General features: G+C 39.6%; 2 protein-coding genes and 1 long non-coding RNA gene across 3 annotated transcripts in view; 2 read left to right on the top strand and 1 right to left on the bottom strand.

The window, feature by feature from the left end:
• Window positions 1-19,020, bottom strand: part of LOC127604356 (uncharacterized) — a 137,232-nt gene that overhangs the window by 111,543 nt on the left and 6,669 nt on the right. The window lies entirely within an intron of this gene.
• Window positions 125-6,197, top strand: trub1 (TruB pseudouridine (psi) synthase family member 1). The gene is made up of 8 exons (XM_052071280.1): window positions 125-305; window positions 374-472; window positions 638-693; window positions 2,419-2,500; window positions 2,639-2,711; window positions 4,395-4,534; window positions 5,433-5,489; window positions 5,577-6,197. The coding sequence occupies exons 1-8, from the start codon at window positions 164-166 to the stop codon at window positions 5,756-5,758; spliced, it is 831 nt and encodes a 276-aa protein (XP_051927240.1). The 5' UTR covers window positions 125-163; the 3' UTR covers window positions 5,759-6,197.
• Window positions 9,740-14,548, top strand: hhex (hematopoietically expressed homeobox). The gene is made up of 4 exons (XM_052071267.1): window positions 9,740-10,341; window positions 13,612-13,790; window positions 14,096-14,146; window positions 14,237-14,548. Exons 1-4 carry the CDS (start codon window positions 9,933-9,935, stop codon window positions 14,507-14,509), a joined length of 912 nt encoding a protein of 303 aa, XP_051927227.1. The 5' UTR covers window positions 9,740-9,932; the 3' UTR covers window positions 14,510-14,548.

The following is a 19,020-nucleotide window of genomic DNA, read 5'->3' as shown; positions in this document are numbered from 1 at the left end:
CGTGACATTTAATTAAATTCCACGTTGTTTGCGTCGCTACGAAGTCAAACGTGTTAAATCTAATGACCAGCAGACGGCTGTCATGGGCTTAAAACGTTGTTTGAAACCAAAGAAGAAGATCGTCGCCTTCTAATGTCGTATACTGTCGTGACAAAAAAAAAACATGGCTGGAAGTACCACAACTGCACCTATTACTAGTTCTCTATCGAAACTGCAATCATTGAATGGACTCTTTGCAATTTATAAAAAGCAAGGACCGACCTCTGCAGATGTTTTGAACAAACTGAAAGAAACTTTACTCAAGGGTAAGGCAGATAATAGAAACGATACTTATTCATGAAAACCAACACGAACTACCTGTTTTGTCATATAGAAGCCGGCGTGCAGAACCCGAACCCGAGAAAGAGGAAAAAACAGAGTCTGAAGATGGGTCACGGAGGAACGCTTGACAGTGCTGCCAGTGGAGTATTAGGTATGTCTAGTATCCCGTTTTTTTAAATGTGTTTGTGAAAGGTAATGAAGAAAATATACACAGTATAATAGAAACGCTATTGCTCAGTCTTGGTTTTAATTTATGTTATCAAAATGTTATTGTTAGCGTGTCTGAATTCGTTGCATCATTCTGTATTCCTTTTAGTTGTTGGTGTTGGAAATGGCACAAAAATGCTCAGCACAATGTTGGCTGGTTCGAAGGTGAGCTGTGGTACTGTATATAATGTAATATTGTATGACGTTCTAAAATGACACTGAAAGAATATCTATACATATACAATGAGATATTTTTCTGAATGTGGGTGGTTCTTGGAAAGTGTGGTCCAGTGGTGTGACATGGGGGCCCAAAAAGTAAATTGAATTGAATAAACTTTATTGTCAAATGTGCTGTATTAATGTGTAACATACAGCACAGATGAAATTTCTTCCCTCTCAACATAAAACAAGAGGAGCCGCAGCGGGTGTCCGCGCCGCCATCAAAAGAAAAGTTAACCCAAAAAAATGACAAAATAATACAAGACAACACCTGAGGCACAGACGATCGTGCAATCTTAACCACTTTTCTGCACACACTTTGTTGTCTGAAGTAGTTATAGATGAAAGAGGAGCAATTGTTCAAATTGTTCAAAACCAGGTGAAAATGCAAAACTTTTTGGATCAAAGATCTACTTTTCGATCAACTAACCTCCCGGGATCTACCATTACTGGCACGCGCGCGAAAGCACACACGCACGCGCGCGCACACACACACGCACACGCACTTGCACGCCATGATGAGACACAGCCTGAAACTGAGGCATGCGACGCACTTTTGCAGCCTGTTAACTATCGTAGCTCACACGTACCGTTTTAAAGTGCTTCCCTGGGCCCTCCTAGATTCCTATTCTTTGCTCGTGCCCTCGGTGAATTGTACACGAAGCAAACTCTGAATGAAAATAATGACGCTAAAAGATAGAGCGCAACAGTTCTTATCACAAACTGCAATTGCAGACTGCTGAGAGCTAACAACTTCCGGTGATGTAATCACGCGGCACCGTAAATTCAAGATTTACCTGCTTTATTTTAGTTTTAAATATTTTTTTGGTGAAAATGAGACTGATCAGATGATTAGGGTGGAGTGTACATTAACACAAAAATATACATTATTAACATGTACAAAGACACACAAATGGTTGTTTGTTTTTTTTTCTCCTCGACACTCCTCGGATCTACTTGTCACCTGTCTTAGATCTACCGGTAGATCAGGATCTACCTAATGAGCACCCCTGCTTTAAATAAAACCTTCGTGCAGTGTGCTATGAATAAATAAAGGTAGTTGATGCAGCTCTTTGTTGAAGAGATTGTTGAATGTCGTGGACTCGTGGTACTTTTTCATATTCATATTGGAGCGCTTGGAACTTGCACTTGAATAATAAACTTTTTTTAAATGAAGTATTTTTACACCCCTACAACTTCACTACCTTTATGCAAAATTATTCAGTTAAAAATACTTACAAATTACCAATTGTACATTAAAAAAAAACTCTCCTTTTTAGTAAAGCCATTCAGGTGGAAGGACATGATACATTACAGTCGTAAATTGTTTAACCCGGAAGGAAACATGACAAGGGCATTTTTTTCTGGGAACATATTTTCACACTATGGACACGATTAACAGTTATTATGTTCCATTAACATTTTGACAATTTATTGGTAGCAACTTTTCTTGAAACTGACTCATTTTAAGGGTACAATGGCTCGTGAGGAGCATTTACGCAGTCCTATACTAGTCACTTATACTGTAGGTCTAATTTTTTTCTAAAATTATAAATATGTGTGTCTGTGCGTGTGTGTGTGTTGTTATATTTAAATACCACAGTGCAGTACTTGTAAGTGGAATCTATCTCCAAGACTGCAGTAAGCAAGCAATCATACTCTTTCTATCAGAAATACACCGCTGTGGCAGAATTGGGTAAAGCAACAGACACCCTTGATGCAACTGGCAGTGTTACGGACGAGAAAGATTTCCGTAAGTACAAACTTGAGTTTTTCTGTTGCAACTTGAGGTCCTCAGTAAACGTGCATATTTGTGTGGTTTTGCTTATACAGTATACTGTGGAATATTTCCGTTTTACCACTTAGTCTTTTTTTCCCTTACCTTATACAGAACACATTACCAAGTTTGATGTGGAGGAGAAGCTGAACAATTTTGTGGGCAATATCATGCAAGTCCCACCACTGTAAGTTTTAACCATGTCTAAATGTTAATAGTAGTGAATCTATAATTATTGGCCGTCTTTTGTTGTGGTATCACAAAAACACAACCAAACACTAGAGCAAAACTCTTTTGTAAAGTTCATTTGTTAGATCAAGGGTTTGCAAATTCTGAGCTATAAAGCTGCTAGTGCGATTTTGTAAACTATTGGGACGACTCCCAATTTTTACCCCGTATTAACTGTCTGACCCAGCCACAACCATGAGTTGTACATCTGTTGTTTATCATTTATCATCGCAGGTGCAACAATAAATCCTCGCGGCTGTAAATAATAATAATTTAGTTTGAGGGGAGAAAAAAAACTCTTCAAAGGACCAAAGAGGACCAATAATTTATGGGAGTATTAAAACCTACATGTCTTTATGTATCACGTAAGAACCATTTTAAGGATCCATCTCTGACATCTGTCCGTATTTCAAGCAGGGCCAATCCGTCCGAGTCGTTGGCGACAGCCAAGCGGCGTCATCATGTCACACGCAGGTGCCGCACACCTGACATGCAGCCAAATACAGAAAGATTTAAAAAATAAAACCATGTTGTATACCTTTTCCACAGACCTCAATGACATTTGTCCCATCATGTTTTTATCACACCAATAATTAAAAATGTTTTTCTTTATTTGGCTGCGTGTCGGCATGTGTGGCGCCTCTGTATGACGTAGAAATTACGTTCTCGCCACCGATTGGTTTTCGCATACGAGAGATGGACTGGGCCCACGTTAGTCAGCCTGAAATACTGATGAAAACAATGACGGACTGACATGCATTCCAACACTTTTTACAGTGAGAGAGAACCAGAAACATACTTTCCGTTTTGACGTACTGTAAATACACTGGCTTTTGAGATGCAGGACATCTCAAAAGCCAGAGGGGAAAAAAATTAACTAACCAATGCACCAATACTCCACTAGATGGTGCTAAAGCACTTCCTTAATTCGTTTGGCCTGAACACAAACGCAGGATGCAAATCCAATCTAGTTATTTATATCGCGCTTTCACACCAGCTGGCAGCTGTAACAAAGCGCTTTACAGAACAGTTAACGTAAAATAACAAAAAATAATATAATATTGAAGCAGTTATAGATGAAAGAAGTGCAAATCTTTTACCAGTGGATCAGACACGTCATGTTCAAAACGTGCGGGAAGTCCCACACGTCCGCTACAAACTAAGTTTTGAAAGTAAACAAGAACCTGTAGCATCCATGGATGAAGAAAAGAAAAAAAGAGATTGGTTCACTGCCCCTGTCCTATTTGGATCCGCTTCCATATCAAGCGGCGACTCTCAGTTCCAAATATACACCCACGCGCGCCGATCGTCTTCTCTCGTCATCCTCGTCGGTTACTTTCAGAAAAGAAAAGCCATGAAAATGCAAATTTGCGACTGCTGAGCCACAAATCTGTATATCGCTCTGGTTTCAAAGGTTGGTTTGGCCACCGGAGGAGAAAATGTGAGAATGGCATTCACTGCTAAAAAAATTGGCTTAAGTCTCATGATGACAGTTTGTGTGGCTTAAGAGATATTTGTCCAAAATCTCCTGTTGATGTACAACTATAGTTATATCCCCCCTCCCCCCCTTTATCATTTTTTATTGAGATTTTACAAATTCAGGACATGTCTTTGATGGTGTTATTTGCTTTTATTATTTCAGTTACTCAGCACTGAAAAAAAATGGCCAGCGAATGTCTGCCCGTCTGAAGAAAGGCGAAAAGGTCGAGGCCAAACCTGCGAGGTCTGTTACGGTGTACAACTTGACCCTGCAAGAGTTCAAACCACCCTTGTTCACTTTGGGTTTGTATCCGTTACTTATCATTTCATGTTTTGCTCAGTGCAGCTGTTATTTACTTTTAAGAGCGCATCCAAGGTACAGTGGTACCTCTACTTACGAAATTAATTGGTTCAGGAAGAAATGTCTTAACTAGAAAATTTTGTAAGTAGAGTCACGTTTTCCATGTAACTGCCCTAATCCGTTCCAAGCCTCCCCCAAAATTCAGACATAAATGTTTTCTAAAGTATACAAATGCATCAAAATATGTTACAAATACATGTTAAAAATTAGATTATTGCCAAATAAATGAGAGCTGTGCATAATGTAAAAAAAAAAAGAATAAAGAAAAAAAATGAGGGTCATTTCACTTTTAACTGCGTCCTCATCATGTTCTCTCTCAGAAGTGTTTTTTGCCTGCCGTTTTGTAAAGAACTGATCCAAGGACATTTGCTTTTGTCAGCTTTTAACAATCCTTCCAAAATGTCCAAGACAAACATCAACATAGTGATCGGTCGCCCGACTGGTGAATACTTTTTCTGGGTGATCCATATTTACGTAAAACTATCGGAACACCTCACGGCCCGAGGGGCGAATGACGCGGACGCTGCATAGACGCATATTTATGTAGTGATCTATTTACACACAGACCCATTCGGAAGAGGTCCCTCTTAGCTAAGGGGATGCCAGAATGATGCTTGGTAATAGCCAATGGCAGAGCAGCTACAAGTATGTTGTGTTTAGGAACCTTGGAGCTGTAAGTCGCAGCCCATACTGTATTTTTACCTTTCGTATCTTGAAATTTCTTTTGTAACAAGAGGCAATATTTTCCTGTTGAGACGTTCTGTAAATTGAAAATTTCGTATGAAGAGACGTTCGTAAGTAGAGGTACCACTGTAAAAAAAAAAATTCTTCTCATTGCAGATATTGAATGCGGTGGTGGATTTTATGTTCGGAGTTTGGTGGATGACCTGGGAAAAGGTTGGCCTGACTGTATACAAGAAAAATCCAATCAAATCCCAACCTAGTAGTGCTTCTCAACAAGAATGATCTGTTTATCTGCTGCAGCACTCTCGTCGTGTGCTCACGTCAAGGAGCTGGTCCGCACCAAGCAGGGTCAGTTCACTTTGGAGCAGCATGCCTTACACGAGGAGCAATGGACACTGGAACACGTTCTCAAGTCGCTGCAACCATGCCCAGATTCAGAAACCACTCCGGATGGTATGGCAGCACCAGATGGAGAAACATGAAGAAAAATCCGAGAAACTGATTCCGGCTGTGGGTCAGCCATCAATGCCTTGATTAGTTATTTTCATGAGGTATCTTTTGGCGGAGAGTATCACTTGTTTTTTTTTTTTGTATTTGAAAAGCTTGTTTATAGACTTAAGCAAGTAAGTTGTGATTTTTTGTTGTTGTTGTTGTGCTGTCCGTGGTTTAATTTCCAAGCATTCTAGCTTTCTACACCATTTTTTCCCTTACATCATGTGTGTAAAAGAGAAGTGGACCCACACTGCTAAACTCAGCCACGGGTCAGCACATATCCCTTGTGTTGCATTACATACCTTGGATAACGACAAAGTTCCTCTTTATTTGGAGTCATTCTAATCTGTACCAGTCATTTGTTTAAGGTGACATTTGTTTAATTACTATTGGAAGGAAGGATTGCAACAATTATACGACTCATCATAATGTTTTTTCGAATTATTCGGCATATCCATTTATTCTTAATTTTACTATTCTTAGTATTCTACTAAGAAAATAGGGCCCTTTGTCTGTCTTAATTGCTACCTGGCAAAATGGCACAGCCAAAATCCTAAAAATTATGTGCATAGCCTCACAATGGTCATGAACGCTGTTTTATGGTGTGGAAAAGAAAAAAAACAACAGCATTACCCACCCCTCCAAAATAAAAGACATACTGTATTCGGTTGACAAATAACTTTTTGGGGGACATGCAAAAGGCTAACCATTTAAAATTTGCCGTTCTTCAGGTCAAGACTTTGATTATCTTTGGTTAAGACATGCACTTCAAAAATGCTGATAAATTAGCGATCATTCTTGATTTTTTTTTTTAATTGCAAGTTGATAAGTATTTTTTTTCCACCCTGGATGAATTGTCATCTTATTTTGGCACTGTGTGTGTGCCTAAAAATGTATTACTCAAATAGTGTGTGTACACATATAAAACGATTTGAATCGAGAAAATTGTTTTGTTTTTTTTTTCCTTTTAAAAGTGGGACGATTCGATTCAATCGCCCTACTTGGAAATATATCGAGACATGAATCGAATCGTCCTTTATTGGAGAGAGATCTGGAGTACTGACAGGTTCATTCAAATATATGTCAAATGACAATTTAAAAAACGTAAATGCGTTAAACTGAGATTTAACAAATGGAATCAAATTTTAATCCCACTGAGTCGAACGGATTGGATGGCTTCAAAATGGAGTGCAGTTCCCCGTGTTGTTCAATGGAGAGCCGCGCCAAAGCGATTTGTCATTGGTGGTAATATTTATGGCGCCAGCTGTCACTGACCTGCTGCTCCAATTGAAAAGTTATCCATCGTTTTGGGCAGGAGTCTGACGCCAAGGTAATCAATGAGTTGTAATCAGTTGTCTCAGTCCAAATATTAGTCGTTTGGTGTTTTCTTTCATGTCTTCAAGGCTATTCACGTCCATGTTTGCTATCGGAGTTCGCTTTATCTAAATGACAGCAGTTGGGAAAGTTGGCTGTTAGAGACGCGCGTTTTTTTTAAAGATGCATCAGAAAATCAAACACTCTTAAGTTGATAAGTGAGCCCATCTATCAGACGAGAAGCATTTTGCTTCCACTCGGCGCTGCGACGTGACTCGTGGCCGCGTTAATTATGGTCGTAAAAATTAACACGCAAATGCAACCGTGCAAGAGAGACTTTTATCACTCGTGGTCGCGGAGCACGATTCATATGGGGCAAGATAAGCAGACATCTGCAGACTCAATTCCCGCTGATTGTGGCTATCTTTCATTCAACATTCAAATGCTGAGTTAATCACTCGCCGTAAAACTGCATCGTGTATAGATTGTAAGCTATAGGCAACATAGTTCAAGATAAGGGGCTGTTTGATTCGTTAAAGTCAAGAACGGTTTAACATATACAGTAGCCTGCGTAACCATCACTGCAACATTTTTTAATATTACAATTACTGTATTGTACGAATTAAATATACACACACATGAAATATTGGACGCCTACTCGTTGAAATACAGTTCGCATCTGTAATTTCTGCGAGAATTGTAATTGTGTATGCAGAAAGCAAAAAAACAACAACAACAACAACTCAACATAATATGTAATTTAAACGTTTAAAAGCATATAAGAAATGCTCCCCCACCCCTCTGTTTGCTGACTGGCTGAAATCGCATGGTTCTATAGAACCATGTGATATTTATTACATTCAAAACTTTCATTTCAAACACAAATGACCAAATAATGTAACCCACTTAGATCCTTTAATCATTTCAATTTTTAAACAACACTCATGGCAGAGATGGCTCAAAGTTTCACTAAACATTTTGGACGCTGATTTAAAAAAAAAATAATTGGGTTTTTTTTTATAGAACTTCAGGCTATGGAGATGATTTATTTACTTATTGCAATAGAACATCTTGCGCAATAGGGATTTCACCCTGTGTTGTAATCAAACTGTATGGCGTTTCAGGAAAAAAGAACAACCTGTTGCGCACCCCACCCTTAATTAATACAGATTACTAAATATATGACTATATTTCATATATTATTGTTTCTAGCCTACACGATGATGATTATTATTACTATCCATCCATCCCTTTTTCGATCCGCTTTATTCTTACAAGGGTGGCGGGGGGTGCTGGATCCTATCCCAGCCGTCTTCGGGCAGTAGGAGGGGGACACCCTTAACCAGTTGCCAGCCAATCGCAGGGCACACAGAGAGGAACAAGCATTCGTCCTGACAATTACACTTAGGGACAATTTAGTGTTCCATTAAACAGCCATGCATGTTTTTTCGAATGTGGGATGAAACCGAAGTACTCGGAGAAAACCCACGCAGGCACGGGGAGAATATGCAAACTCCACACAGGAAGGCCGCAGAACCATGAACTTCTGCACTGTGAGGCGGACCTGCTAATCTGTAGTCCACTGTTCCACCCCTTATTATTATTATTATTATTATTATTATTATTAAATTATTTATTTAACTGGTGCGCTCGAGAGAAAACGGGGCCAGATTCGGAATCAGCGCCAACAAATAGTCTCAAAAGGTTGACTTGCATCACTGTTGAAAAACAATGTAAAACTTTTTTTTTTGCCCAGGCAGTGTAATTTCAGACACGCTTCTGAATATGTAAACGTGATGTATCCTGTATCATCTTCAGATAATTTTGTATTCGGACCAATAATTACTTGAATACGTGCACGTGCACGTACGCTAATTAGACTGTTACATGTAACAGGAATAACGTTAGCATTTATATGAACACATTTACTCAGCACATCTTATATACAAATTTAATCTAGGAATACTTTCATGAAATATTTAATTTACAAAATGTTATCACAGCTTTACTGCACTCCATATCCAGAAATTATACCCCAGTCTTCTCTTGATGCTGCGTTTTTAGTGAAATAGAAGATTACTGTAAGTTGAGGGGTTCGTTGTTTTTCAGTGGATGGCTCTTCTTTGCGAATGACAGATGGAGAGATTGAATCATTTAATGCAGTTTAATAAAAGGAGAAAAAGCAAAAGAAAAAACCGCAGCACGTCCGAGAACACAACTCCCGTAACTAAAATCACTTCCTGCTTCTTACTTTAACAGCCAATCAGAACCCAGCAACATAAAAACATGTCTAAGCAATTATTAAACAACAGAATATAATTTAGGTACGCTTCACATGAAATAATACGATGCTCAAACATAAAATGATAATTAATAATATAAGCTTACATTACATTAGCGTTATGAACCACAATTCAGCAATTGGTGACATCATAGACAAGAATTTTTTTTTTCCTCCTTAAACTATCAACTAAAACAGATTATTTGATCGTCTTTGTTTTGGCGGAGAAGCAATTACCTTTGGTCAACTGTCATCTGATTACTGAATGTCTGCGTGGGTCGATTGGAGGAGATGAGGGAGCCAATCAGAAACCTTCGCTGTCCACCTGGAGGAAGTGACTCGTCCATTTATCTCCTCCCTTCTGCGTCTGTAGCCAGATAACAGTCCAACAGTTGGATCGGGACCACCTCCAAAAAAAAAAAAAAAAAAACTCCCCACGCGACTGAAACCGCCTTTTTTTTGTTTTACTTAACGGATACTGCAAATGTTTTTGTACTGGCAAACGCTGGAAAAGAGCTGAACTTTTGTCCAAAATATAGATCGCGGGAGTGAACGGCATACCAGCCAGCATGAGTGTCCCTCTGTACGCGCCGACTGCCATCCAACAAGCTCACCCGACTCCTTTCTACATAGAAGACATTCTAGGGAGGACCGATCACACCACCGGCAACTCTTCATCTTCTTCTCCCTCTACCTCCACCGCCTCGTCATGCGCATCCACTCCGGTCATCCCGACACCGACTTTCCCGTCGCCTAACTCCTCCTTTACAAACTTCATCTCACCTTACCGGACGCCAATTTACGAACCGACTCCGATTCATCCGGTTCTGTCACACCACCACGCGACCGCAGCTTTCGCGGCCTGCACGTACGCCTCCGCTGGAGCTTTCGCAGGCTCCGTGTATCCTTTTCACCATCAACAGCACCACCGAGCACTGGGGGAGTACGCGCATACCCTGCTAAGACACGACCCTTTCGGTGAGTTGCTATCAAAAAAACAGATTTGAGCAGCAACCGCGTCGTGATATTTGTGTGATAAATACCAACATCTATTTTCCTTTGCACTTACTGATGGTCTCTTATAATCCGGACAGCTTTTTTGAAATATTTCCCGAGAGAATCTAAATCGTCAAATAGTGAAAAAAAAATACGTTTCACACAATTATTTTGTTTCCGGCTGTTTGTTGCACCACTTGAACATAATATTTTGCAGAACAAAACGATCACGCTTGCATAACAATAAAGTCCAGTAATAATACAATGTTATTACTATTATTAGTACAGTATTGACCTGAACAAATATAGTAATGCCAATGGTTATAAGTTGCATAATGCACAAAAAATTGAATGGAGTGGTTCTTGTGTTTCTAGCTATTTAGTAGACAACTTCTTTGTGTATAGTTTTAATAGCTGTCCTATACCACTCACTGTCCTGTGTACACTGTTTTGAATTTTTTTTATCCTTTAATTTTCATCACCATTCTCTGCTGAGTATAAACTATTGCTGTTATGAACTTTGATTTGTATTGACTGTTATCTTGAACAATCTTGAAGTGGAGCAAAAAGTGGGCCAAACTCACATCACTTTCTGGACTCCCTTCATTCAAAGGCCGCTAAAAGAGTTAAATGGCACCTACAATTTTTTGAGCTGCAGGAACAGTTTGGGTTCGACATGGGACATAAAAAAAACAACAAAAAAACAGTTACATTGGATTCCGATAATGAGCCCAGGGTACCAGTCAAATGTTCTCTTTCGAAATTGTGGCCAAACAAATTGGACTGGGACAGTCAAGTTCCATTTTACCTTGGTGAATAAAAAGTGACTCCTGCAGTGAAAGTTCAATGAAGTATGACGATGATGATGTGAGGACAACTTTATGCACATGAAGTTTCAGACCCAACCACGTCTTTGTGACTTGGCTGCAGTGCCACCAAGACTATTTTTCACATTTGCATAACAGCATCACGCTTGATCATGCATGCATGCTGGGTGCAGTGAAAACAACATCTCAGAATCAGAACATTTTAAATGCTTTTTTTTTTTTTTTTTTAACTTCAAGGGTACATTCTTAAAACTCATTCAGTACCAGCCAATTCTGAACCAAGTCTGAAAAGACGTTTAAAAACGTCTTTGGGAGTGAATGAGTAAATCCATAAAGTAAACAGCCCTCTAATATACTGTATATTGTTGCGCCCCCAACCAACCAGTTCGTTTTAGGCGGTGATAGAATGTTTGTGGATGGGATCGTGAAATGTGCAAACCTTGACTCATTTTCCTGAGCTTCATTGTTCAGAAACATCAGAGGAGTAAGTCAGCCAGTGACTTAAAACTTGTTATTGTGTGCACGCATGCATGTCAAAGGAAACTGTAATGTTTGAATGCGGTTGTATAGATATAATTGTTTGAATGGTCTTGGAGCTTTGTGGCTCTGATATTGCGGGTGATTACAAAAAAAAACCCTTCTTTTTAAGTGGAGCGTGACAAGCGGGTCATGTGACATGTGTTGTTGCTGAATGAGCTCCGGGGGCCTGTTCCGTTGCCTTTGCGGAAGCCGTGAGCTTGTCGATAGGAGTAAATCTGGTCTCAGAAGCTGTTGAATGTTTTCCTGTCTCACTCCGGCCAGCCGCTTCCTCGGGAGCCCGCTGCACGCTGCTGATTATTTTATCGACATCCTCAATACAGACATATTCAGGAAACACTCGGCCTCTGATAGCCCGGGATCCGTTTTCAACATATTGTTGCACTTCCTCTGCTTGGCCAGTGAGGATGTGAGTGACTTTCTTTTATGATTGCAAACAGGGCTACACCTATTGCGAAAAAAGTGTAACTTCTGAACGAGTGCGCACGAATAGAATACTTTGCTACAAAATAGCCCATAGTAGCAAATTCGGGTTAGACCTAAATAAATGTACGTTTCCATTTACATTTTTCGTCGCCCTAAATAAAAGGATAAATCAATGTATTATTTTCCTGTCATCGAACATTGTATCACAAGTCCAGAACCAGGCGTGTCAAACTCATTTTTGTCATGGGCCACATCATAGCTATGGAGACCAATAAAAGCTGTCCCCCCCCCCCAAAAAAAATGCTTGCAATAACTCAACATTTTAAAAAAGTGAACACAGTTTGTAATTTTGGTATTTCAGCAAGAAACGTGGATGCACATCATTTGCTTTGGTGGGCCACATAAAAAGATGTGGCGGGCCAGAACTGGCCCTCGGGCCTTAAGTTTGATTCCAGTGTCCAAAAGCGTCATTCGTGTTGCGATTTGTTCTATTGCAAAAATGATTGTTTGTCCTCTTTTAATATTTTTGTTAGGTTTTGATACGCCTGCTTATATAGAAGAAATCTATTTATCATACAAAATATCAGTCCAGCTCATGCTTCGTTCCAACCAAGACTGACAAAAAAAAAAAACAGACCGACCAAAAAAAAAAAACACACTTTCGCCCAGTGGACTTTGATTGTGTAAATGAGAAGAGGACATTCGTGTCTGTCGGTGCATGCCATCGCCCATAATCACGCCACAAAGCAGGAAACACATGAAGCGGATATTTGGCCATAGTTTAGTCTCTGTCACGACCTTCCCGAAAAAGAAAGCGTACATGCAGCAGGCTAGAACACAGCTGCAAGAAAGAACTATTGTTTGTTCCTCACCATTAACCCGACGGGAAACCAGCCTTGAAATTAGTTAAAACACTTACAAGGCACTTGCGGTTTCGAATGCAGTTAATTTTTAATGTTTGGAGTGAAGATGAGGATTTCATCCTTATTTTGAAAAACACAGGAAAAGCTTAAACCTTTGTCACCAAGATTAATGTAAGCACGTCCTTCAAAAGCACATCAATAACAAATGTTTAAAGTTTTAAAAATAGCCTTTTTCCCAAAACGATTATTGCCGTGTCTGTACTAATGTCCTAAACATTAGCGTTTCCTTTCTCATATTTAATTACAATTTGTTGAGGCGTCTCTTTCCATTTATCAAACTATGTTAGCGCGATATGACGTCGGAATGTTCCAAATATGAAAGAATGATCATTAATGCGAATTATATTAACGTTACGTTATGAAATCGACCGACAATAGCGCCGATTAATAAAATAACAATTTTACGGAAATATGCAACGGTTGGGAAAATATACAGAAAAATTAAATCAGTTTGCTCAGGAGATTACGTGTGCACAGCAGGCGAGGCCCGGTGTTCATTTTTTTGTTATAAAAGACCCTCGCTGTGCTTTCTCTCAAAGGGAAACCTCTGCTGTGGACCCCCTCCATCCAGCGGCCCTTACATAAGCGAAAAGGCGGTCAGGTCCGTTTCTCGAACGACCAAACCATCGAATTGGAGAAGAAATTCGAGACCCAGAAGTACCTTTCGCCCCCGGAGAGGAAACGACTTGCCAAGATGTTGCAGCTAAGCGAACGGCAGGTGAGCAAATACCAAAAATCGTAGCCTAACGCACAGGTTTAATTAAAAAAGGATTTTAAAAATAATAATAATAATAATACAACAATAATAATAATACTAGTGTAGATTTATCTGAAATTGTTTGCCATTCCCGAACTCCGTTTTTACTTAACCTCTTTAAGACAAAGCCACTAATAATGGCTACCAAATAATTGATAACATTCAGGAATTAATACAGTTTCAAATATCAGTATAATTAGAATATAGGCCTATTTATTATGATAATGGACAGATAGTATTTATGAAATTGGTTTCTATTTTTTAAGGTGAAAACCTGGTTTCAAAATCGACGTGCAAAATGGCGAAGACTCAAACAGGTTGGTTCTTTTACAACTACTTTTTTTCCGGATTCGACTGATTATTTATGACAACTTTTGAACTGGATGCTGGATTTTTCAATCGATCAGGAAAATCCACAAGGAGGTAAGCAGGAGGAGGACGCCAGTGATGCGGCAGGGAGGAAGGACAAAGGAGACGGGACGTCCGAACAGTCCGGGGTCCTGTGCACAGAGCAGACACGGACGGTGGCGGACTCCCACGTGGTTGAAGCGGGCGACAGGGGGCGAGCCATGTCGCCACAACAATCCTTCGCGGAACCGGAATGGAGCCTTTCAGACGACACAGACCTGGAGCTGGACATAGAGGAGGACAATGAGTTCACACTGACCCATCAGCTCTGAGGCGGGTGAAGATACAATGGACCGGTCCCACACATTCGCAAAAAAAATAAAATTAAAAATAAATAAATAAATAAATAAAATAAATTCTCTCTCTCTCTCTCTCTCTCTCTCTCTCTCTCTCTCTCTCTCTCTCTCTCTCTCTCTCTCTTTCTCTCTCTCTCTCTCTCTCTCTCTCTCTCTCTCTCTCTCTCTCTCTCTCTCTCTATATATATATATATATATATATATTGTGTTAAATATTATAGGTAAGGGTGGGTGAAATGAATGATTTATAAACAACTGACAATATAAATCTCAAATTCCAAAACATGTAATAATACATACTGTACAGTAAAAATATATCAAAAAGGTAACGTGTCTTCAAGTAATACACGCATAAATATTTTTAAAAACCTCTCTCTCTCTCTCTCTCTCTCTCTCTCTCTCTCTCTCTCTCTCTCTCTCTCTATATATATATATATATATATATATATATTTATATATATATATATATATATATATATATATATATATATTTACACACACACATACACACACACACAGTGCGTTTGTTTATAATGTATGTGAAGTGCATGTTACAGTTTGTACTGTAAATTAATAGATTTGCTCCGTTTTAATTTTTACAAAATCAAACACACTCACCATTAGCCAAATGTTTATGTCAATGGTTGTCCCATCACCACATCCAACTTCAAATATCTTATCATCGGGACCTCACGCAAACACTGTCAGTGGGAGTTTTTCAGTACGAAGATTAGGTTAATAATTTATTGAACTCAGAACAGCGGGACAGATAGCGGAGCAACTGATTGATCATCAATATTTGCACAGATTTTTTTTTTCTAGCGGATTATGGTAGTTGAAGAAATGTCAGTTAAATCCAAGTGTATTTTAACAGGACGCTGGGTGACTTTGGGGAACGAGAATCTATTTGTGACTTGTGTGTCGTCGTTTCGAGGTCATAATTGCATTTACACAATAAATTTGACTAGGTTCAATGGCCTCCCAAGCATATGACTCGTCCAAAACCAACAGTGTGCTCATTGATCTGGGCCACTGTATTGTGTAATGCTTCACAAATTTCTCAGGGTAAAGTCAACAATTTGAGGACTAGCGCACACAGTTGACAATGAAAAGTTCAATAGATAGCCAGCACGCACACACAAAAGCATTCACAGAATACTCGGGGGTAATACAACACAATCTAACGAGATTCAGTACTCGAGGTGTGCCCCCCCCCCCCAAATGAAATTTTCAACAACATGATTATATCCAAGGTCAGTACATTAGGTGAGTGATTTGGATGCCTTCCTCACAGTTCTGATCTCCTGGTTTCAAACTTGCATATTCTGCCCCATGCTGAGTTTTTTGTCTAAATTGTCCAAAAGTGTGAATGTGAATGGTTGTTTCCCTATCGCAAAGATATCAAACTCAAGGCCCGAGGGCCAAATCTGGCCCGCCATATCATTTTGTGTGACCCACGGGAGCAAATCAAGCATGTCAACTTTTCCATGATGCTTGCTAAAGTCCGAACCAAAATTTAAAAATTGTCATATGTAATCCATCATGACATAGAGATATAACTAGCTAAGGATTATTCTTGACTTAAAAACATAATGGCCCGCTCAGGGAAACCCTAACTACAATGTGGCTCGCTACAAAAATGAGTTTGAGACCGCTGTTCTATAGCATAGGTGTCACACTCCAGTCCTGGAGGGCGGCCGTCTTCCATGTTTTCCATCTCCACTCTCTCCAGTCCACCATTAAATCATCCATCAATCCATCGCTAATCCTGATCAAAGTCGCAGGGAGCTGGAACCAATCACAGCTGGCCTCGAGTGAAAGGCGGACGACACCCAGGAATGGTCGCTAATCAGTTTATAGGGCACATATCCACTTTATTGCTGAGGAATATGATCTGGACAGAATTAAGGGCGCATCGTCCTGTAAGACAGCGGTAGTAGCAGTTAGCCATTTGTTTTAGCGGTTGTCACAATACTTTTTCATATTAAACAGGCAATGACATATGGGACTAATATAAGATTTAGGGTTAGGTGGGATCCTACGTCTACTTTAAGGTGAGTAAAACGGTTTGTCCAATCTCTTATAACAAAACCTGACCAACACTATTATTGACGGGCTTCAAGATTTTGAGATTGCTCATTACCTCATTGCATAAAGTGACAGAGTTCAGAGAGTTAAACATGCAACTGGACATTTTGACGTCATCCTCCTACCTGGGCTACGTTACTCGGAAGCAGGATTGAAATGTTGTATATGTTATAACGTCTTATAAACTGCAACAGCTAGTTGTCCCACGTTTAAGTGTGTAACTCTTATAGAAAGTGGACTTGTGCAACCAATTACCATTTAAGGCTTTCAGCGGTAACTCCAGTGGACAGGACAGGTTCTCATGTTATTAGGTTACAGGGTGCATGAAAGGATAAAAGAAAATATCAGTTGCTGTTCATTGGAAGGCACGCACATCATTCACGCAAAGGCTCATGGCACAGTGGAATAAGTTGGATAGAGACAGACAACAATTTACTCCCCCATTCATATTGTCACTGTGTAACTAGTTACTGACATGTACAAGTGACTCTAATTTTATCCACTCCACTTCAAAAACATCAGAGTGTTTTCAGATTTGTTGCTGACAAAATCTACATTCATAACATTTATAACCGTCGGTGTAACCAAAAGTGAAAACTGGACAGCTGTCAATAGGTGGGGAAACAAGCACAATATAAGATAATCATACTCATCATTTTATCTTTAACATATTCGGTCAAAAGCAAAAATGAAGAAACTGGCCAACCTTTTCCAATACTTTTGGGAATTTATTTGTGAAAGCAACATTTTTAATGCAGCACCTAATTGTATAGCGTCTCTCTCATAAGTTCCGGAAACTTCCCATTTTTCAAACGGACACAACTATCAGAGGTCATCTGATACCGGGTACTTCATCTGACTAGGGCTGTATTTAAGCAGTCCAAGGTTTTGTCAATATTCCAACCAGGAATTAGTTACTTTGTATTACCTCTTTAACAGGAAAAAAAACCCTCATAGGACTGCGGGACAGTATTGGCACAGCCCAGTGACAAGCTATAAACTGTGTGTGTGTATTGGAGGACACAAGTTAATGTGTGGTTATATTTAAACGACTGAGGAATGCATTGATTGTTGACCTTGGCCAAATGAAAGCCATTATCTCGCCCCCCCTTTTCCACTCAGCTGATAAATTAATGAGAGAAAACACTGTTTACATCGATAATAGTGTCGCCACCAGACACAGAGACAGAGGTGGGGGGGGGGGGGGGGGGGGGGTTGGAGTCAGAGGAGGAAACAGAAAGAGACTGACAAGGAAAGAGAGAAATATCAGTGGCATGCCAGTTCAGGGTGTACCCCGCCTACTGCCCGAGGACAGCTGGGATAGTCTCCAGCATGCCGACGACCGTCGTGAGGATAAGCAGCTCGGATGCAAGAAGGAGGAAAGAGCTGTTTGCTGTGTTGACCTGCGATTTAATAGACTATATACACTTGAGCAACGATTGTCAAATTTGGGTTCTCGGACTTTAGCAAGAAGTCAAGAGTTGGTAACAAAGGTCCTGAAATATTAGTTGTTTCCACACAACCGACAAATAGGATAGATGCCTTTTTGTATGCGTTGCTGCTCCATTTGATTTTAAGTTAAAAAAAAATAATTGAAGTGCATTTAAGACATCAAATCCTGGACGCCAGTGAACCTTCTTCATCTGAGCCTGGACAAAAGGGAAGTTTTAGTCAGCGCTCTTGAGGTTTGAGAAACCTTTAACCAAAGTACAAGATGTTTCCTTAACCCTTTCATCACAAGTGCAACACCCTGGTGTTATTTTACACCAGGGGTGTCAAACTCATTTTTGTCACGGGCCATTTTATAATTACCGTTTCCCTTGGGGGGGCCGTGATGACTGAAACTATCTAAAGAAGTCAAGAACAACGTTTTATTCAGCTATTGTTTAAGTAACTCGAATGAGGGGGGTTGGTAACAAGAAAATGCTTATAATATGTCACTGATTTATTACATGTGAATATGTGAAATTTTGGTACACATTTTAAGAAGTATCATGAAAGTTTTCGTCTTTGATTTGCTTTCGCGGGCCACTTAAAATTATGTGGCGGGCCACATCTGGCACGCAGGGCCTTGATTTTGACACCTGTTTTAGACTGAACTCAGTTTTGTACTGCACATTAAAACATTTTTGTTAACAAAACTATACAGAGCCGTAAAAGAGACATGATAAAAAGAAAAAAAAAACGTGAAAAATGTTCCTCATTGGGACGAGAACCTTTCTCGTCTTCACAAAGAAGAAAAAAATCATTCTAATGAGAAAGTTTCTCGTTCACGGGTTTTTTATTATGCTTATAACAGTATTTTATCATTTATATCTATTTCTATACTTTTTGTTCTTCTACTTCTCCCTTTCATAATTCTGCTGCTGTAAATTGAGAATTTCTCTATTGTGAGACAA

Source organism: Hippocampus zosterae, chromosome 7 (assembly GCF_025434085.1).
Source record: "Hippocampus zosterae strain Florida chromosome 7, ASM2543408v3, whole genome shotgun sequence".
Classification (NCBI taxonomy): Eukaryota; Metazoa; Chordata; class Actinopteri; order Syngnathiformes; family Syngnathidae; genus Hippocampus; species Hippocampus zosterae.
This window is presented reverse-complemented; position numbering and strand designations above follow the sequence as displayed.

Bases quoted from the DNA above. Each gene is read 5' to 3' on its own strand.
- trub1 (XM_052071280.1), top strand. From the start codon at position 164: ATGGCTGGAAGTACCACAACTGCACCTATTACTAGTTCTCTATCGAAA. The intron at 306-373 runs GTAAGGCAGATA...TTTGTCATATAG, and splicing joins GAAAGAAACTTTACTCAAGG to AAGCCGGCGTGCAGAACCCG. The intron at 2,501-2,638 runs GTAAGTACAAAC...TACCTTATACAG, and splicing joins TACGGACGAGAAAGATTTCC to AACACATTACCAAGTTTGAT.
- hhex (XM_052071267.1), top strand. From the start codon at position 9,933: ATGAGTGTCCCTCTGTACGCGCCGACTGCCATCCAACAAGCTCACCCG. The intron at 13,791-14,095 runs GTGAGCAAATAC...CTATTTTTTAAG, and splicing joins TGCAGCTAAGCGAACGGCAG to GTGAAAACCTGGTTTCAAAA. The intron at 14,147-14,236 runs GTTGGTTCTTTT...TCAATCGATCAG, and splicing joins AATGGCGAAGACTCAAACAG to GAAAATCCACAAGGAGGTAA.